This window comes from Aquila chrysaetos, chromosome 2 (genome assembly GCF_900496995.4).
Source record: "Aquila chrysaetos chrysaetos chromosome 2, bAquChr1.4, whole genome shotgun sequence".
Lineage (NCBI taxonomy): Eukaryota > Metazoa > Chordata > Aves > Accipitriformes > Accipitridae > Aquila > Aquila chrysaetos.
The window spans coordinates 36,779,379-36,801,648 of NC_044005.1; the positions used below are offsets into that span (position 1 = coordinate 36,779,379).

The window sequence follows — 22,270 nt, forward strand, 5'->3', positions numbered from 1 at the left end:
TACACTCAGGAAAACCGCTGCCTTTTACTCAATACTCATGCCATTAGCTACTAAATGCCATTAGTTTATTCATGTATCTGCTGATACATCAAACAAGTCAGTCTTCCTCAACCAACCAGATATTTAAAATCCTTCAAAAGTTTTCTTCTCAACAAGTACTTCTCCAGACCCTGGTTGCTGATGCCTCCTGTTTCAATAGACCTCTGAAGTTTGGGGATTTTTACTGAATTCCTGGATTAGAATGCCAAGATATAAGCTGGAGTATCTTTTACTCCTTACATGAGGCAGCCATCTAGACATAGCGGACATCAGACAGTTGTTTTTACTGTATGCCATACATAAGGCCTCCTTAGATTTGCAATTCATCAGGTAGCTATAGGAAGAAGAATGGAGAGAGGGTATGGTGGAGGATACCAGCTGTGGAGTGTGGCTGGATTCAGCTCTGTACCGCACCACTCTGCCTGGGTCCTGATGCCTTCTGAAATGCAGCAGACGTGAGAGTGACTAAGGGACTCTGCTTTGTTAATTATGGGAGAAAAGATGAGCCCAGGCAGGTAATGTTGCTAATTTATTAATGCACAGCATTCAATGCTTGGTCCTAAAACCACTTTGTCATACTTTTAAACCTATGGTTAACACATGAATAAAGGTTACATGAAAGTCTGGAAATGTATTGTTTAGGTTACACATGTGAAAATCAGAAACAAAAGCAAGCACTTTCTCATATAAAAACTGAATTATTTTTAAAGACAAATAATAATAAAACAGTGTTTTTGCTAGAAAGAGGTCATCAGACTCTCTTATTTTGTCAGTTGATGCTTTTTTAGGAAGAATTTTTCCTTCTGCTAAATTCTGAGTTGATTAATGTGATATTGTATGTGAGAATGTGCTTGCACATTATGAGATTCCATTTTTAAATTAAAAAGCAGGAGTTTGCCAGTATCTGTTGGTTGAGCTTCTGTAACTGAAATATCTAAGAAAACATAAAAGATATTCTAATTAATTATCCTGACATTTTGTGTAATGCAACAATGAAAACTCATCTGTGGTCATTCAGCTATTCCAATGATATAGAAATGTGTGAAGTAACCCAAACAGCTGTAAAAGAAAACAATGTCTTCAGGGTTATCAAAACGGAAATCCTTTTATTTATTATTTTAAAACAGATGAATTTATGATGAAATTTAAAGATTCTCTCTTTATTTTATAACCAGAAAAAAGGCACTGTTTAAATAATGTCAAGGTTGAGTGCCAAAACAATTGAAGCTAGCAAATGTGAAATAAAGCCAACACTCTCCTCTTTTCTCACAGTGGTATCAAAAAAAGAGAAAGCTGAAGCACATCATGGAACAGGGAGAAGCAACAGTCAAAACATTATAAATGGAGTAATAGTCAGAAAAAAAATGGAGCAATAAGTAAACAATTGTGAAATCAATTTGATCTTTTAAAAAATGTGTTCCCTGAGTTTATTGGGGAAAAATTCAGAGGAGTTGTAAGCTTTGGATTAGTAGCTTTAAATGGGAAGCTGATGATCCCATTAGCTCTGAGTGCTCTAAAAAGAAGAAAGAAAAGAAAAGCCCATGCTGAATAGTTCATTGTGTATGGGATCATTAAAAAGTAGAAATAAAAAGAAGAGTCAATGAAGGAGAAAAGAAGCCATGGGAGGTGAGGCCAATTCCAATTTTATATTTTAAAATACCTTTCACTAAAGGTAAAAAGGAAAGGCCTGATGCTGCCCTATGGTACACCATACTCTCCAATATGTATTTTGTAAATGTAGGTACTTCACCGGAAATTTCCTTCCTGCATATGTGAAGATGTGCAATTACAGGAGATCAACCATGAACATTCATACTGGAGCAAAACCGTCTGAAATGCATGTATATTCATGTGTATCTCGTACAAGACATCATATCCTGGATTTCATACCTGAGTTCTCTTATGGCTAAAATACTGTAAAATTAATTATTTAAATCTTCTGGTAGAGGCCTCAGTTTCTGACAGTGACTTCTCACTTGTGTGGTTGATAGATGTCTATGTCCTGGTCCAGTCCTGGATGATACGCTATCATAAAGACCTTGCAGAGGCCCAAATTAAATTTTCAGTCATGATAACTTAGTGTGATTATTCAGTCAATGAGAGTGTGAGTTCACTTCAGTCATTGGACAAAGAGTCCATGTTCCTGTCAAAGTACACATGGCTTATCTACAGTTCAACTTTCTGACATAGACAGGGCTTGGCTGGATACGACAGGCTGTGGTCAATGGGTTTGATCATCATCCATGCAAACTTGCACATGCGTTGCTTGTTGCAGTCCTTTTGCCAGTATATCACGTTCCTACGGTTTAGATTTGCTCCAGCACACGCATCGTACCACCAGCCTCCCCCAGGAACGCCATTGTGTTCCAATTTAGCACAATTCTGAAAGTAATTATCATTGTCTCTGTCCTTGGTGGTGAACTTCTGGTTGTCATGGAGATAAGCTTCTGTGTCCAGGGTCAGAGCATCAGTGGCATTGCCTTTGTATAGACCAACCCTGATTCGGTATTGAGACGCTTCGTCTTCAATAAGGAATGGTTCATACTGTCCCCATTTGATTTCAGCGTTTAGGTTTACAAGTTTAACTCCAAGTATATATTGCACAGAGCTGCTAGTTAACTGATGCATATATTCATTTCCTAACCAGTGGTTGTCAAGAACGGAGCCAAATCCGTATTTGTAATCCTGCCAGGTCCTATCAAAGTCGACAGTACTATTGGCTGTAATATGTTGGATTACTGTCCAGCCACCGTCCTGCATGTTACAAGAGACAACAATTGGGTCCTCCTTTGGTTGGATGATGTAAAGACCATCTCTGGAATTTCCTTTGGAGCGCTGAAAAATCTCAAAACAATCCCTTGGATAGTCTGAGTAGGAAAAAAAAAAGTTTTAAAGTAAATTTCTATCCAAATAGTAAATTTTAGATATTGAACTCTGTCCTTTAGAGTGAGTGAATGATTACCTTCTGACCAGAAGCTGACTCTGACTTCATCCCAGCTGGTGGGCACCTACTTAGCTAACAGAGGAAGATTTCAGGGCAGAACAAGCAGGAAATGTTCAGAAATTCAAAAAAGGGTTTGTTACCCTGCCATACAACAGAAGTGTGATTTTGCATTTATGACAGAAATATGGTTGAAAAGCCAAAAGTTATGTACAGACCATTCCTTTTCCACCTGCGTTCTTCCAGTTTGAGTAGTCAGCAAGTTTGCAATTCCCTGTGCCATGTGTTGGACCATTGTGTTTAATTACTAGAGCTAGCCTTATCCTCAACAAATAAATCTAATTTCTCTTTAACTGACTTATACTTCAGGCATCTGTAACATCCTTGCATTAAATTCCAATAAGTATGCCATGCGTTCATTGGTAAAAGGGAGATATCAAAGCACATTTCTTGCTAATACAAAACTTACAAACATCTGAGGATTTTCTTAGGAATAGTTCTTGTCATTCAAACTCCAGGCTAAATCTTACCACTGATTTGCAGGTAGATCTACAGTGCTGAACGTTAATATCAGGAAAATAGGTGAAAGTGCTTTTCCACTTTAATGCTTATCCAGTAGGCTCAGAGGGCAATAAAAATGGCATATAAGGGTTGGGATGACCCTCTCTATTGGGCTGAAATATATATACACTGTGTTTTTTAAATGTAACTTGCTTATAAGGTAACTTCTTGCTATAGTATAGTATCAAGCATCTCTGAGACTAAGGCACAATGCTCTGCTTTTTACAATTGACTGGGAGACTGCTAAAAGCCAGAATATAATTTATTTAAATATACATTTATGTATGGATGGATTCATATATAGTGAATTACTTTTGTACAGAAGGATGATATTCAATGTCTGTTCCATTACTCAGAAACATGTTTATGAATTGAAATCACTCACTTCTCCATAGAGTTGAAAGGCATATCATTATGTCATTATACTATGGAATATTTGTAATTTATATTTAATAAAAACTTGACAATTTTAATATCTCTATGAGAAAAATTCCTACAGACCACCTGTGATGTAAAATGACAGTTCTTCAGACCTATGAAATCCTGTGTTCTGTCCTGACAATGACTGATAGGAATTTAGATACTGTATTTAGAGCTTAATTTTTTCTTCTGGGAAACTGGGATAATTCAGGACAAGTATGGCAAGATGTCCTAATTTTTAATTTTTTTTTCCTCAAAAATTTGCCAAAATATGATTAAGGAAAAATATTTCCAAATATAAAAATTTAGAATAAAAGCTCAGAAAAAAACCTCTTCTCTGCCCAAATCACTGAGCAGAGAGCCCCTGTTGATCCTTCTGCTGAACACATTGTTTTTCTTTACCTGAACAGAATAACAGAGTCTGAAAAGAGTCAATCTCATTGTATGGTCTTATGACCAACAGATCAAAAGTACACTGAACAGTTTGGTTAGTGTGAAAAAAAAAAAAAAAGCCCCCAGCTTTCTGGAAAGAGAAAGGGACCATGAGTCACTATTTTATCTACTACTGGTCCTGTGGGGAATTTTATCATGCAGTCTTCTTCACAGAATTATTAAATTTCTTCTCTTCCAACTGGAAAGCACTGTAGACTTCAATAACTGTTGCTACTCTGTTAGAAATACTCATCTGGTTCCCAATCTAATTTTATTAATGTCCACTGTCCATCTTTTTTCTTTCTCATGTCATGTTGTCCTTTAGTTAAATAGTGCTTATTCCTCAGTAATAAGCACCGATGTACCCTGAGGACAACTATATTTTTAATCAGCCTTTGTTTTGTTAGGGTAAATTCTGTTAGGATAAATAAGTTCTTTTATTATTTAGTGTAAGATAAATCTTCTGTTTCTTTATTGTCTTAGTAGCTTTTCTGCACCACTTCACTGCAAATTAATCTCCTAGAATGTGGGTAAAATTTGCACACAGTATTGCAGACAGCCTTATATAGTGCCACCAATTCTTCCCAAGTCTTATTAAAAACACCTCTGTTAATATATTCCAGGATTGCATTTGTATTGCTTAGTTTCCTTTAATCTAGAGTCCGGTCTTTGGATCTTTGTAACTGGGAAGGTCTTCACCTTGCAGTAAAACCTAGAATTTTGTACTTTATTTTTCGTCTCAATGGTATTACTTAAGACCATCTGGTTATTATTTTTTTTCTGTGCAATATTCTGATTTTTTGTATTGGCATTTCTCTATTTCATGTTATCATTAAATATTATCAGCATATTCTTATTTTTGCGTCAGTATACTTAATAAGAATACTGAAAAGATCACTTATAAGCAAGTACTTTCAGTTTCTCCTTGACTTTATGGTTCACTTTTTTACCCAAGTCATTTTCTTTTCAATCTCTACTGAAATTATAATGTAACTCTACCTTCTCTGATTTAATATTGTATGAAGTATTGTATCATAGGCTTTGTAGAAGTCCAGACAGACTAAACCTGTTAAATAGTATTACTCATAGTAACAGTATTGTGTTAAATATAGTCTTTCATATTTGATATTCAGAAGTTTATTGGTACTTGTAAGCCACTCAGGACAGATTTTCAGGAGTATATAGGCTTTCCAAGGTCTTATTTTCATGCATTTCATTGCCTAATAGAATCTGCAGCCACGAATAGAATACTTTAAATCTCAATACTATCTGCATGACATTATTAAATACCCTGAAATAGCAGAACTGTGTACATGACTTTGTACCCCAGTTGTTAGAACATTTGTGTGGTAGCCATAGCCTGACTCCAAACCTGACCCCATGATTTTATAGAATGATTAAGTGATTCATGTAGTGATGTCCAAGCCAGCGATATATACAGTGACACTTGTATTTGCCTTTCTCAGTGAATATTATTCATGCAAAATAGAACAACTTCTATAGATGGATAATGAGAAAATCATTTAGGCTGATTGTTAGAGGATTCACTTGGAAAGTGAATTTTATAAACCCTCAAGTGCCATCAGTCGAAGGAAGAAAATGAATCAAACCCACTACTCTTTTTGTGTACATTTTATGTGGGATCTACTCTAGTAAATGTATTAGAAAACGTACCAAGCTGGACCATACAAGCTAGATAGGCAGAGGGATGCCTCAGTTATAAGTACCAATGGGATTTAAGTACTGAGGTGTCAGATGTAATCTAGATATGATTGTCCTAAGAGTAAGTCTTCAAATGCCACAAAATATTTCTTTACAAAAAATCTGTTAATTCTCTTGAATTAGACGGCAGCTGAGCAAGGATTTTAAAGATTCTGGACTTCAGGGCAGGACACGTTCATATTGCAAAGTATTTCTGCAGGGCTAACTTTCAAATACGTTGGCTGAAAATGTTACAGCAAAGCAATGAAGTAAAACACAGCATGCATCCAAATTACTCACTCTCTTCATGAGTACCTTTTTCGTTGGTGTTACCCAGTCTCTCATAACCTCTTTGGGGGAGAAGGTGGGCATTAGCCAAGACCACTGCCTCTTTGGTGCTCACTGACACAGTGCAATGAGAAAGCAGGAAAAGAATAAATCCCGCTGAGCTTGTCAACAGCATCTTCCTTCCGAGTCAGTCCTCCTGCAGCAATACAGAACTGTAACACAGACTGGAATTGAAAATGGAAAGATTTATGACTTTTAGTATGAAAGTCCTGAAGGAGAAAGGTATTGAAATACCTAGCTTCAGTATAGTGAGCCTCTGCCAAAATTGGCTTCTCCCATCTTTCAAGGACCTCTCCTTTTCCTGATGTCTCACACACTATTTCTGACTGGTCATTCCTCTGACATGGAGCACTGTGCTGCGACACTTAGAACATCTCTCACCTCTGTCACCTTGTACCATGCGGGGCAATGAAACATAACGTAATCTTGTGTGTGACAAAAAGCCATAGAAGTAATGACAAAAGAAAAAGCACATCTTATATTTATCAGAATTGAATTTTGCTTATTCCCCGAGTCCAAACTGCAGTGAAATAGAGGCACCAATGGTCGAACTGACAGAAACAGCAACACTGGCTCTGCTGACTGTCTGTAGTTCAAACAGTACGCAAAGACATGGCTTTCCGAGTGCTGGGAATATTTCCGTGCACTGGAGAACTCGCTTCAACACGTGGGCTACACTTTTTATGAATTTCCATTTACAGCTTTAAATAATAGGCCACGGGTTTAAATCAGATCAAAAAAAGAGAAAAGCTCAATAAACAAAGTAAAAAGAACTTTTCTGCAGCCTCTTCAAAACCCACAAGTATTCAATATATTGAATCAAAACAGTTTTGAGCCTCATTTTGTCCTCCTTTTGGGGTTACACGTCTAGTAACCCTCTCCATCCAGCATAGCAAGAATGCTTAGGCTATTACTGGACTAAATCCTGTGGTCCTCGCTTCGGCAAATCCCAGCTTGACTGAAGAGGAATTTCTATATCAATGACAGCTTAGACTGAATCAGGATAGCACAGGTTTCCCATACTCTCAAAGGACACATTTACTTAGACTCTAGCCAAACTCTTTAATATTTTTTTTTAAGGACTGAGCTCCCCACAGTGGCTTTGACGAAAGCAGAAAACAGATCTAGCAAGCAGCAATTCGGTCAGAGCTTATTTCCTGCCGGTGTCAGCACAGAGCCTACAGAGGCCAGTACTCTACTCCACAGTGGTTTATGTTGCAACAGAGCCACATTCCTTATAAATCTAATGTCTTAGCAGCAGATTCAGCAAACAGTTTTCCAGAGAGAAAAAATATTCAGCACATTTTTTTAAAAATGCCCAAGATGAACCGTTGTAATAAAGTTCAGGTTTGAGAGTTAATTTTTATACCTACCATACAGAAAAACAGCAAAACAGAATTTTCTACTCTACCTAAAAATATTCAATAACAATTCTGATTTACAATCAACATAAAATTTGCTATTTTATGCAAAGCTTCTCATTTGATATTGGGATTGTAATAAACTGGAAAATTACCTTCCATGAAATTCAGCACAGGGTTTCCCTTAAAGCATTTAAGTTCTGCTCTGTGGGCATTTTCCACTGTCCTTTCCCTGAAAGGGGAATCCTTTTCCCTGAAAGCTTCTATTATTGTTGCTGTTATTGATTATTATATTATAAATTACTTTAAATCAAAACCTAACCCACAAGCATCACTAAACTTCAAGAAATCTGTATTTGGATCTGGAGTTATTTTTCAGCTGCTTTGTTTTTCTTTTAGCATTTTCTAGTGAGTCAGTCTTTTTTCTTCCCTCATATTTACACATTGAAATGATTTACAAATCCATTTAATTCCAGAACAGAACTTGGTATTATAAATTATTAAGAAAGCAACTGAGGAAAACAGCACCAGGCAGGCACCTTACCTCTTTCAAGTGAAGCTTGGCAAAGAAAAACACACACAAATGAATGAGCTCATTCTCTACAGTTGTACTTTGCCTGCTACTTAAGTCCAGGTGAATAAATCAGCTCCAACACGCTATCTCAAATGCAGCAAAATTGCATCTTCATTATTTCACACTGTGTGCTTACTCTGGTGGACTTTGCTCTGCCATATTACACTTGCAAGTAAGTATGTATGAATTATAAAGTACAAAGTTCTTCCATAAGGATTAAAACAAGATAGTAACTAAATTAAATTTTCTTGATTAATAAACAGACACACTGATGGAGAACCATGAAGAGGTTTTAGTTCAGTAAATTACTTATGTTGCTTAAATACACACAGGCAGATGCTCAAATTTACTATCTCATTTTGCACAGGTGAATTAACTAGATGCTATACTGCTAGTCACATTTAAAATTGTATAGAGACAACTTGATTTTTAGTATTAGGAACAAACCAACCATAAACCTTGTTGTTACTTCATGTTTTAATGTGAATGAATCAGAAACAGTGTCTCAGATCTATAAAAATGGAAAAAAACAAAAGCAGAACAGGCTGGTCAACAAGTTTCTGGTTTAGTTTATTTGGATTAACAAGAGTTAATTCACATTGATTAGGGTCAAAACTGTAATGAATTGGATGAATTAATTGTTACTTTATATCTGAAAGTTGTACTGTCTATCTGCATGGCCTCTAGATGATGTCTAATCTAGCATTTACCCTTTTCAAGATGAGCCAACACTTAAGTTTTTGTGCTCATTGATCCAGCCTGCAACCCACTGATCAGATTCCATCCCTGAAACAAGATACAATTAAAATTGATGGAGCATTTAAGTCCTCTGCAAGCTCTACCTGAGGATTTGTACTATGCATAATTTCTGTTCTTCAATAATTCATCCTCAGTGAAAGCACAATATGTGAGTATTTGTATTTCATGCACAATTAAATACACATAACAAATGTTTTAGGGAAGATTTGCTTGTAACATTTAAAAGTCAGTGATATTTCTCTTCATTTTTAAAGTACAAGCAATGCTTTATTATATATGAGGGTGGCCACAGGGAGTCCAAACAGTATCTTTTCCCTCACACTGGTCAGTAGCAGAGCTACAGGGAAAAGTTTAAGAACGCATTCTCTCTGCTTTTAGCATTATACAGCTCAGGGAATTTCAGATATGTGAGATATGTGTGTGTTTGACATACCTAATTTCTGGTTAGTACCATGCTTTATAAACCTTGGCTAAAGCATGAATGTAGCTTATGAACTACTGTATGTAGCTTATGAACTAGTAAAAGTGCTATGAACAGATACAGATCTTGCTGAAATAGTGTACTAAGAAAGGGCAAGAGAAGATACCTTTCCACTCTGTCCATACTGATACACTCTAGAAAACACCATTAACTTTAGTGATATTTATTGATATCACTGTTTATCTCCTCCCCCGTCTTTCCATTTTTCTTTACTTTCTTGCTGTTTGCTTCTCTGTTGATTTCCAAACTTTCATCTGAGCTGGCAGAGCAGAAGTGAAGTGGGAAGCATTTAATTAGAAGAAAGAAGAAAGGGCAGCAGCATTCATTCACTCGTGCTCAGAAAGGCATCTATTTCTGTAGATGAAAACTTTGAAAAACAACAAAAATAATTACATCTCTCTCTCTGCTCTTGATCAAGTATTTTGAGAATAATTTTTCAGCCCTGAAAATTATATAATGATCTTAAGGTAGGACTACATTACATTGGTATGGTTTGGTCATATACAGATTTCAAAATAATGCATTACTATAATGACTTATTGTTAGCCACATTAATTAAGACACTTAGTTTCTCAGCCCAGTAACTGCATATTCCTTCTCCACAATATGTTGAAGTTTTAATTATCCCGCTGATTCTGCTCAGATTTAACAGGCAAGCATTCATTTGAATTTTTCCAATGCAGCCTCACCTATGTGGAAAGTTTCTTTACAAGTTCTCTATATTTTAACAACTCATGGCACACCCTTGCAAAGGAAGAATTTGACTGAGATTGATCAATTTACTACTTCATCAAGCTCTGAAGTTAGTTGCAAAGACAATCCGGCTACTATATTGCAACTAATCAGACTCTGTGTAATGGATATGAAAACTATCCATATCTAACCCATATAATGAAGCCATCAGTTCTAGCAAGGGCAAAGCAGTGTTAATTTAACCTTAGTAGTCTGAATAATGATGTCAGCAAGTTCCAATAAATATTATAGAATCATAGAATAGTTTAAGTTGGAAAAGACCTTTAACATCATTGAGTCCAACCGTAAACCTAACACTGCCAAGTCCACCACTAAACCATGTCCCTAAGCACCACATCTACACCTCTTTTAAACACCTCCAGGGATGGTAACTCCACCACTTCCCTGGGCAGCCTGTTCCAGGGCTTGACAACCCTTTCAGTGATGAAATTTTTCCTAATAGCCAATCTAAACCTCCTCTGCCGCAACTTGAGGCCGTTCCCTCTCATCCTATCGCTTGTTACTTGGGAGAAGAGACTGACACCCACATCGCTACAACCTCCTTTCAGGTAGTTGTAGAGAGCCATAAGGTCTCCCCTCAGCCTCCTTTTCTCCAGACTGAACAACCCCAGTTCCCTCAGCTGCTCCTCATAGGACTTGTGCTCTCGACCCTTCACCAGCTTCATTGCCCTTCTCTCGACACGCTCCAGCACCTCAGTGTCTTTCCTGTAGGGAGGGGCCCAAAACTGAACGCAGTATTTCTGGTGCGGCCTCACCAGTGCCGAGTACAGGGGAACAATCACCTCCCTGCTCCTGCTGGCCACACTATTTCTGATACAGGCCAGGATGCCGTTGGCCTTCTTGGCCACCTGGGCACACTGCTGGCTCGTTCGTATTCAGCCGGCTGACAACCAGCACCCCCAGGTCCTTTTCTGCCAGGCAGCTTTCCAGTCACTGTTTCCCAAGATTGTAGTGTTGCATGGGATTGTTGTGACCCAAGTGCAGGACCCAGCACTTCACCTTGTTGAACCTCATACAATTGGCCTTGGCCCATTGATCCAGCCTGTCCAGATCCCTCTGTAGAGTCTTTCTACCCTCAACGAGATCAACACTCCCGCCCAACTTGGTGTCATCTGCAAACTTGCTGAGGATGCACTCAATCCACTCGTCCAGATTGTTGATAAAGATATTAAACAGCTGGCCCCAATACTGAGCCCTGGGGAACACCACTTGTGACTGGCCACCAACTGGATTTAACTCCATTCACCACAACCCTTTGGGCCTGGCCATCCAGCCAGGTTTTTACCCAGCTAAGAGTACACCTGTCCAAGCCATGAGCAGCCAGTTTCTCCAGGAGAATGCTGTGGGAAATGGTGTCAAAGGCTTTACTAAAGTCCAGGTGAACAACATCCACAGCCTTTCCCTCATCCACTAGGCGGATGTCACCTTGTCACAGGAGATCAGGTCAGTCAAGCAGGACCTGCCTTTCACAAACCCCTGCTGACTGGGCCTGATCCCCTGGGTGTCCTGTACGTGCCGTGTGATGGCACTCAGGATGATCTGCTCCATTACCTTCCCTGGCACCGAGGTCAGGCTGACAGGCCTGTAGTTCCCCGGATCCTCCTTCCAGCCCTTCTTGTAGGTGGGCGTCACATTAGCTAACTCCCAGTCAACTGGGACCTCCCTGGTTAGCCAGGACTGCTGATAAATGACTGAAAGTGGCTTGGTGAGCACTTCCACCAGCTCCCTCAGCACCCTTGGGTGGATCCCATCCAGCCCCATAGACTTGCGCGTGTGTAAGTGGTGTAGCAGGTTGCTAACCATTTCCCCTTGGATTATGGGGGCTTCATTCTGCTCCCTGTCTTTCAGCTCAGGGGTTGGGTACCCAGAGAACAACTGGTCGTCTTATTAAATTCTGAGGCAAAGGCGGCCTTTTCCTCATCCTTTGTGACTATGTTTCCCCCTGCATTCAATAAAAGATGGAGATTCTCCTTAGCCCTCCTTTTGTTGCCAACGTATTTATAGAAACATTTTTTATTGTTTTTTACAGCAGTAGCCAGATTAAGTTCTAGTTGGGCTTTGGCCCTTCCAATTTTCTCCCTGCATAACCTCACGACATCTTTGTAGTCCTCCTGAGTTGCCTGCCCCTTCTTCCAAAGGTCATAAACTCTCCTTTTTTGCTGAGTTCCAGCCAAAGCTCTCTATTCAGCCAGGCCAGTCTTCTTCCCCACTGACTTGTCTTTTGGTACACAGGGACAGCCTGCTCCTACGCCTTTAAGATTTCCTTCTTGAAGAATGTCCAGCCTTCCTGGACTCCTTTGCCCTTCAGGACTGCCTCTCAAGGGACTCTGTCAACCAGCCTCCTAAACAGGCCAAAGTCTGCCCTCTGGAAGTCCAAGCAGTTCTGCTACTCACCTCCCCCCGCCCCTTACTTCTCCAAGAATTGAAAACTGTGACAATTTTGTGATCGCTATGCCCAAGATGGCCTCTGTCCTTATTGGAAAGGCATTGACACAGGCTAGCAACTTGTGTACCCAGGGTCCTGAAAAGGCTTGGGATGGGTGATTTACGGCTTTGTATTGTTGCCAGAAACATGTAAAAATGCTAACTTTCATGCAATAATCTTGTTCAGCATACCAAGGAACTCAAGAAACAAAGTTCTAACAAGGCAAAACACATAAAACATAAAAAAGGGCTCACCGAGTATCGCTCCTGAAAGAAGTTTTATGGGTGCACAGCGCAAGTGATTGCTTTGGGAAAACAAACAAACCAACCAATCAACAAAACAAAACAACCAACAAAACCAGGCCATAGAAATAGTTCTGCAACTTTGAGTGACTTTGAATTGCTTTGCAACCTTGGCTAAACGCAATTTGGTATCTTTGTATAAGATCAGTAACAAAAAAAAAATGTTCGTAACAGTTCTCACTTGTTCTTGACCTTCTGAGCTGGCAATAGTATATGAAGTGTGTTTTATCTGACAACACAGCAGTTATTAAATGCTGAAACACAGTGCACATAAGACTATTCTCAATACAGCTTCTAAACCTCTTTTTACACATTCATTATTTGTGAGATGAACCATTATTTGGGAAATGAACTAAGGTATATATTTTTGACTGAATGTAAAACAGAACAAACACTTCCCTCTTAAAAACATTTGACCTTTCAAATGTTCAGCAACTTTTTTTTTTTTTTCAGATTTCTCTACAAAAATATTCCAAGGTCTGAAGTAAACATTAAAACATATTCTTCATGTCTTCCTGTTGAACCATAGACTAAATTCTAAAGGTGTAGAAACTTAACTGAATTGAAAAGGGTTCACTTTCAACAAAAACACTGAAGTAGGACCTAACTTGAAAAATAACATCCAAATCCATCATCGTGGAAGACCTTGGAAAATAATTGTTTGGTTAGCTGACAGATAGGACTAGTGGTAATGAAAAACTTGTTACTCAGGTAGCTTTGGAAAAGGGTATGATAGGACACAACTTGTAAATGAGGTGGCAGAAACAGCCAGATACAATCATTGCAGGTGAAAACTGTTGGGGAGTATTTGTGTGGAATGCAATTTAGGTAATGCCTTTCTTAATATGGTAGAATTTGTGATTCTGAGGAAAGGAAAAGTATGTGCAGCATTGTAAGGACAATATATTTAAAAAAAAAAAAGAAAAAAAGCAGACCAAGAAACTTAGGCAACCATTTTCTATCCTCTCTTGCCAAGAGTCTGAGAGAGAAAGGCTCTTTAAGGGGGCTGGCAATTAATAAAAGGTACTATAATGAAGGAGAAATGACAAACTGTCTCATGAAGAAAGGCAGGAACAGTACTAGAACTCAAAGTGTCTGGTTCAAGAGTTCTTTAAAAATTTGAAAGTCAGAATGAAGTTGTGCAAATGAGTAGAATAAAAGGACAAATACCTAAGAGTGACTACATAGGAATAACACAATAACAGACTAGGATAAAATTAGAGGTTAAGATTAAAAAGGTTACCATTAGCAAGGGACAAAACCCAGACAAATATTCTGTAAATGCATTGGAAATAAAAAGAATTCAAAATGAAAAATTCATTATTTAATGAGGGAGGAGGGCAAATGGCACAGATTTGATACCTTTTTTGTTGCAGACTTCATAAACAGTGATCAGATACTTAATGAAATTAATTTTAATGAAGGAATAGGACTGGAGGCCTGATTAGGCGAAAAACTTCTCAAAGATACTGAAGAAGTTAAGTATTTTCAAAGTGGCAAGGACAGATCAAATTCTACAGGCACCTTATGAACTAGCAAAAGACCTCCCTGAATCATTTATGATTACCTTTTAGAAGTTATGAATGTCCCAGAGAACTTCAGTGGGCATAGTAGAGGCCTGTCTTTTAAAAAGGGGAAAAATTAAGAGAAATAAAGAACAGTGAGCTACATTTCAAAACTCAGAAAATAAGAGAACTAAAAAAACCAGGGGATGGTAAGGTGATGAAAAGCAGCCAGCGTGGACTGGCCAAGAAAGAAATCAAACCAGGCTTCTTCCTCCCTGCCACATGGATCTTTCCCTTTCCTAACCTTTGGTCCTTCCTCTATAAACATTCCATAGGAAGTTTCACACATTCTCACAGTCCCATAATAACCTTTAAACAATTCCAAAGTGCCCTTCCCCCTGCAACCCACAGTGAGTCCCCTGTAGGCAGTAGTTCACTCTGCAAGGAGTTCTGAGGGAGTTTCTTTGGTTTTCACACCAGGGACAACAGTCTAATCATTCTCCTTTGGTAGTCTTAGGAGCAGTCAAGTCTGTGTCTTCCAATTTTCACTGATTAGGTTAACTAGGGTTCCTCTGCCTGTCACTATTCATCTGAACATCACCAGGCTTTTCTGTTTATCATAATTAATCACATAGTCTAACCGTAATATGGTGCAATGACCACAACCTGTGACTTGGGAGGTTCAAACTGGACACTTGGGAAAGCTTGTTCACCAGGAGCAGTGCAGCATGGGAACAGCTTTCCCAGACGGACTGGGAAACCTCCATGCTTGGAGGTTTTTAATACTGGCTAGACACAGCATGACTGAACTGGTGTTGGTGATAATCCTGCTCAAAGCGAGGTTGACTAGAGACCACCAAAACAACCAACGCTTCCATCATCAACTGCCTGGACCTTCAGAGATAATAAACCTTAAAAATATCTAGCATTTCAGGTTTGATCCAGATTTGGCATATTGCAAAATATGATGCAAACTCAGAGTCATATTTTAAACACGACTTATCTAGATATCAGTCAGTTTCAGGATAATTTCTACTACAAAAAAGACATTTAGTAAAGTCAGTAAGATGAAAATACTTTCCATTTCAATGTACCAGTTTTACCTCAAGTATCTGATCAAAAACAAATAGCAAAAAATATTTGATAAGTACCTGCACAAATATTTGGTTTAACAATGTTAGCTGATTATTAGCCCAAAGATTTTTAGCAAGCAATGTATCGATCTTTGATTTGGATCAATTAGCTATACCATTTAGTTTAAAACGTTGCAGCCTAACCTTGTAATGTAAAAGTCTAAAAATTATTTTCTCATCTGGGACAAGAAGCAGCTGGGAGCATTGCCATGACAACCATCTCATTTCCAAAGAGAGATTCTGTGACTTCTGTTGCTCTCTAGCAACCTCACAGCTGAAGTAGCATTGCTGAAAAAAACAAGAAAAAAAGAGCAGCTTTTCATATAGAGCAATATACTGTCACAAGAAATGTTTGGAAGGATCATAAAAAGAATGCTTCAGAACATAAGGCAGACTTTAAATAAATTAAATTCTCAGTTTGATGATGAGCCCAGGGAAAAAACAAACCAAAAAACCAAACCCAAAATACATATATCCTGCCACACTAACGTGTGTGCAGCTGTGGAATCAGTCTCTCCTGGAAATGATGGTTATCACAGATCTCACTGTCTCACACTAACTACATGACTTAGTTTCTTTATCCTGGCGTTGTTTAAGGAAAATGGATAGCAACGTGAATAATACACAGAGGGTGGATAGGGTGGGAGCAGAAAAATTTCTACCGAAACGAGACATTTCACTGCCCACAGTCCTCCCCAGGAGACAGGTTGAGATCACATCATAAGAATTAGTCAGAGCGCTCCATGACTACTGAAAGGTTTTAAGGAACTGAGGTGTTAAGAACCTATAGTCTAAGAACCTACACAGACTAGAAAACCTGTAATACCTCTTTAACGCACTGATTCTGAAACTTAACCTATAAAACTTAGAAATTAAGGGAAGTTCATGCACAGATCTCAGGGTTATGGTTTAAAGTCTCATTTATTTACCCTCGCTTCAGTTTGGTTAGCTTAATGACCTTTCCCGACTACTGCATTTTAAGCATTCCTTGTTATGGCATACTTAGGCCACCGATGATGGTCACTCAGAGGAGACTACCTGGAAGTGCTACAGCAGTACAAGGCCATACACATGTGAAAAGTACATTCCTGCAGTGTAAGCTAGGAGCTTTTCATCATCTACTGTCTGCAGCCATCATGTGGAATTGTCATAATGCTGTGTTCAACAGCTGAGACCAATACCCCTTGCATTGGCTGGAGAAAAAATACTGAACTTCCTTTCAAAAGAAACATTGCAAACACAGCAGAGCCCATTTCATGGTTTGGACTTCTGTTGATAAACTGTATTAATATTCTCAGTAACACATGTTGTTATTGCAGGAACACCTGCTTATTCAAATCCCTAACTTGGAACATAAAAGAATTATTAGGCAGTAAAAGTATGTAAACACAAACTATATGTAAAGTATTAAAAATACATGAAGAAAAGAGTAGGCAATGTGAGCACCATTTAAAGAAAAAAACCAACAAACAGTGCTTAAATCAAGTTAGAAATTTCAGTCTTTATAGTGGTAATCACTTCTTACAAAGAAGCACATCTGAGAAAGTGGAAGTTTATCTAGTTAAAAAAAGGCTATCAAATTTGAACAATGTACAAAAGATTAAAAAAGGCTAAACAAGGTACTGCAAAGCTATACAGGCACTTAATGAGCTTCAGAAGGCAAGTTCAGTCCATCATATTTAAAAGGTGCATAAACAGCTACAATGTATGGAGAGCATGCAGATTTTTTTGTAATGCACATTTAAGATTGAAAGAGGCAGAATTCCTCAAGTGTGTTTCTTTCCTATATGATACCAATGAAGTGGGCTGAAAGCAGCAGGTGACTTTCAGTGTTAGGTACTGGGATTTAAGTTGACATTTTTTATGAGGAGCTACCCAGGCCCTCTGGACATTCTCTTCTTCCCCCCCAAAGGAAAAACTGTAAACAGTGCATTTTGTTAAACTCTTGTATTTTCAGTGAACTGTGGCTGACTCTGTACTGTCTTTCTAATACTCTCCTCAGGGTACGCTTAGAGGGTTTGAAAAAAAAACCTACAATAAAATAAGCCTCAAACATATTACAAAGAAAGCACAGCAATTTGATCAGCTCTTTCCAGGAGAAATGACCTCTCCACCATTAGCTAGTTACTTGGTGATAGAAATAATTGGTTGCTACCACTGAAACACTTGAAAGCACAAGTGAAGTACAGAATTACTTCTGCCAGCACCAGCTGAATAGATTTTGCTACAGCAATTTCAAAAAGACCTTTGTAGTCTTCATAAAAATGAAGGGCAAACAGAAGTGAAAACCTTTGTGTAAATACCATGTGAATAGAATTAGCAGGAAAACAAACCAAAACAAAAGAGGGACTATCAGCAATACAATTCAAATAAAAAAATTGGAGGATGACAAGATAAGGTTTCTCAAGGAATCTCTACCAACTGTCTACCACATGCTTAACATGTTGGGGACCCTTACAAAGCTACAGGTAGAAGTATTATTTTTACAAAAGGACCATCTGGATCCTTTAATCACATAGCCGGTAACACCACCGTGGTTCAATTCTCATCACTTTTGGTAATTATGATGATGGATGCTGCACTTACTCCACTATAAGCCTGTCTTTTAGTAACTGTTCCACCTCCCATCTGAGCTCCTCCTCTTTGTAAGAGATAATGTGTAGCACTGCAAAAATACAATCCTATTAGGAGGCTTAATCTTGTCAGAAACTCTTTCTCCTCAGCGTGTTCTACTAATTACCACAGTCAAGAACTTAAATCTTTATTAATACAGCTTATACATTTCCCACCTGCCATGCTGAAGCAATCTGAACCACATCTATGGAAGGCTGAGAAAATGAACTGGTAGGAAAAGAAACACTCCTCCCCACTCCCAAAAATTAGTTCAAAGTCTTATTCTGTTCTGATCCCAGGAATGGGAAGTATTAGTCCGAGTATTTAACTGGATTCTCCTTGCATCTGCATGGTAAACAGCAGTCCTGTGCCCTGGCTGGGTGACTATGAGCTTGGGTGTCCTAGTCTCCAGTCTGAAACACAAAGGGAAACGGTACACCTGTGTGTACCAGACAGCAAGACCCTTAAAGAATCCAGAGAGCTTCTGAGAACATTCTAATATTTCAAACAGAAAATATTCTATTAAAAACCTTTTTACTTTTTTACTTGCTCTGTTTTCAAATGAGTTTCACCACCTTTTATATTACTTTTTGTTGTTTGTCATCAGCTTTAAAGAGTCAGTTCAAAACCCAGTTTTTGTCAAAAAATGCCATGAAAGGTTTTCTTTCTGTTGTATATTCACTACCATTTGCCCTTGACTGAATGACAGTCTTTAATTAATTTTTATTCCTATCAGCCATGCAGAACCAAATACATAATAAAAATGAGCTCAACTGTAATCTGTTTTTGTGCATCATCAATAAAAGAGCTAAGTAGCTAAGTTCCACTTGCACAGAAAATTATATTGTCATTAAATCTTCATAACCTTACTGGAAACAAAGTATTACACAAGGGTCACTGCCAGCATAAGCTGAAGGAATAACCTTGTAATTTCAAAAGTAGACAGGTTTTCCTGAAGAATCAATATTTATTATGATAGAGGATTCATAATCCTTTATGGATTTTGAAACAACAGAAATTAAAAAAAAAAACCAACCTATTTGCGACCTCAAGCAGCTTTCACTAGCTTAACCTGAAAATAGACTAAAACTCAATACTATTCCTACAGACAATTTTGTGACTAAAAGCTCCCTGAATGTTGTATTATTTTATGGTCTGAGTCACCAGATTTTACACACAGTATCAACTTCAAAAGAGTCATTAAGATCTAAGGTCCTGTCTTTACAGACACTGAAATGATGAAAGCAGTAAAATTTTTGAAATTCTGGTTTTTTTCCACAATTGATACTGCTTGCTTTTTGGCACTTAAAGTGTAATAATGTGTTTTGTAGTCAGTCCATTGGCAGACTATCACTTCCCAACGCCCTGTGCACCACAGGTGCATCTCATGCTTTTCTTGGCTAAGAAAGTGCAAAATGTGCATGGTTTTTTAACCTTTCAACATACTTTCTTCAGTAAATCTGCTTTTCCACTGAAGTTCAAAATTTAACTTCTTTCTGTATTCCTTAGCCCATCAACAGTAGATGTAAACACTTCTATTCTCCTTCAGTTCATTAAAGAAGCGTAATATATAGCCATATATATCCATATTTCATTCTGACACATGAGAATGAAAAACATGCATTGCCACTAAGTATTTACTATTATTTATATTTCATATTGATTATTTTCCTAAAAGAAGTTTCAAATGAAACAAAAAATCATAGGAATACAAATTCACTATCTACTATTAATAGCAACAGGATTAAGGTCAGACATGATGTCTTAAAAATTAAAGTGAAATCCTTTTAGTACCTTAAGGTACTGCTATCACTGTTAGCCTGCAAAAATAGGATCCTTTTAACAAACTGTAAAACAAACTTTGCCCTCTTTGAGCTACTGATCACACACAACTTCTATGCAATTAAAGGTCCATTAACACCCAGTGGAGATGTTTAAATGGATCTTAGTGATTTAATACACTTTTCACTAAATTGGAAGAGTATGTACTTAAATTACCTAGATTACTTTCGAAATCTTGACATGTGGTTTCTTAAAAGGGTTGGTTTAATAAATATGTATAAAGAACTACATATAAATGCTTAATAAAGGTGCTCTTTAAGATTACTTACTGGATTTTCTTCAGTAAGCTCATAGCTATACTCTCCAAGTACCCAATATTCACTACTAAATTTATCCTTACAATTACTTTTGTGACACAAGCTTCTCATAATTCACACACAAGAAACTGAAACAGAAATCATAAATGATTTGCACAAATCCCGACAGTTGCATTAGCACCCAAGGCACTTGATTCTAGAGTTTTAAGTCCTCTTCACAAATACAAATCTTAACCACAAACCAGCCTTTCCCTCTGAAGCAATACACACCCCATTTACAGAGTCATTATCATCCCCACTTCATCAAAAAGAGCACCAACAAATATTTCCTTTGTTTAAAAATGAGGTGAGATATCTATGTATCAAATTTCTTCCTTACATGTGAAGAATGGAAGCATCTTTGATGAAGTAATTGATAAAATTACTTCAAACTGTTCTAAACACTTTCCAGGCCATCTTAAATGACTAATAGTTGAAACAGACTTAAGCAAAATACATCTCCTCTCCCTTCTACACAGCCTGTCATAAACTCAGAGTTGCCCACTCATTCAGAACATGACTAAATGAGCTCTTAGGCTACAAATCCGTAAGATGCAGTGAGCTGACTGTATTATTCTCACTCACTGCCTGAAACAGAGAAGAGCTCCTGCTTCTGACTGCATGCCTCTAGTGCTTACTTTCTGCTGGTTCTGGTATTTGATCCTTCTGTGAGCTGATTTAACTCTCCAAAACATAACAGAAATCTAGCAGAAAGATTGACAAATTTCTCGTTAAGTCAACAAATGGCAAAGCCTGAGAAGTACCAGAACTTGTAGCCAGAAAGCAGCAGGATTATACAGTCCAAGCTGAGGGAGCAGGTCTTCCTCCTTTTGGCAATGAGGAAATCAGCTTGTCTATAGTCCAACCAGATTCTGTACATCTATAATTTTTGTTCTGAGGTGTTTCAACTTACTGTCTGCCTTGCATTATCTCAAGTATCCTCACTAAAAGGCAGCTATGTTTTTTGGGGAAAACAGAGATGTCAGACCTAACACAGAAGAAAGGCTACTAAAAATCTGTCAATAAGGACAAGGAATTCCAACTGAACTATACCAAACACTTTCTTTCTGCAGAAAGACAATCTTGCATTATACTAGTAACTGCAATAGGAAAACTATCAAATAAACTTTGCCTAGTGGCGTTTATGATAGCCCAAGACCACGTTACAACTTTAAGTGCCCAAGCGATTTTAAGTGACTAAAGCACTCTGGCTAGAACCTCTTTTCTCACTTGACACACACAGATTACAGCTCTAAATTAAAAAAAAAAAAAAAAAAAAAAAGTTGGTACCATTGTAACTAGCATTAGTTCAGCAGCAGACCAATACACTTCTACAAATCACTTTATCACAAAGGTGTCTGAAAAGGAGGGGAATAACGTACATAATTGAGGGAATAACATTAGGTAACAAGATTTTGGGGCTTGGATTGTTCAGATAACAGGTTTCTGGGGGTGGGGCAGAGTTTTCTGTTGAGGAAGGCAGGGAAATAGTACACTGCATCTGATCCTGATGCACAAAGAAATGGCCTAGACCTTGATATATCAGTTCTAAGAAAAAGAGAAGTGTTGGATATTCCACATGCTTCTTCCAAAGTTTTATAGGATCCTTACAATTCTTGTCAATTTTTTCACTGGGAACTCTTCAGAGACTTTCATCTTTTCATGGCCTGAATTCTCCATTTGCCCTTTAAGGATGGATCAAGACCATGAACAGACACAATGAAAGAAGGTGGAAATACTGCTGTTCTTACCTTTGTAACAAAGAAAAATGCATCAGTATGATT

General features: G+C 37.9%; 1 protein-coding gene across 11 annotated transcripts; it reads right to left on the reverse strand.

Moving 5' to 3' along the window:
• Nucleotides 1–1,118: 1,118 nt before the first annotated feature.
• LOC115334513 (fibrinogen-like protein 1-like protein) lies at nt 1,119–22,120 on the reverse strand. Of its 11 annotated transcripts, none has more exons than XM_029998760.2 (4): nt 15,880–22,120; nt 14,665–14,715; nt 6,410–6,606; nt 1,119–2,906 (listed from the first exon to the last, which is right to left on the reverse strand). In XM_029998760.2, the coding sequence occupies exons 3-4, from the start codon at nt 6,555–6,557 to the stop codon at nt 2,206–2,208; spliced, it is 849 nt and encodes a 282-aa protein (XP_029854620.1). In that variant the 5' UTR covers nt 6,558–6,606; nt 14,665–14,715; nt 15,880–22,120; the 3' UTR covers nt 1,119–2,205. The 11 variants fall into 11 exon arrangements, with proteins under 11 accessions (XP_029854620.1, XP_040977249.1, XP_029854641.1 ...); XM_041121315.1 differs by having other exon boundaries at nt 6,410–9,984; XM_029998781.2 differs by having other exon boundaries at nt 14,665–14,719.
• Nucleotides 22,121–22,270: the final 150 nt, after the last annotated feature.

Excerpts from the sequence above, each read along its gene's own strand:
- LOC115334513 (XM_041121336.1), bottom strand. The coding sequence starts at position 6,557 with ATGCTGTTGACAAGCTCAGCGGGATTTATTCTTTTCCTGCTTTCTCAT. Across the intron at positions 2,907-6,409 it reads GGGTAACACCAACGAAAAAG|ACTATCCAAGGGATTGTTTT; the intron begins GTACTCATGAAG and ends TTTCCTACTCAG.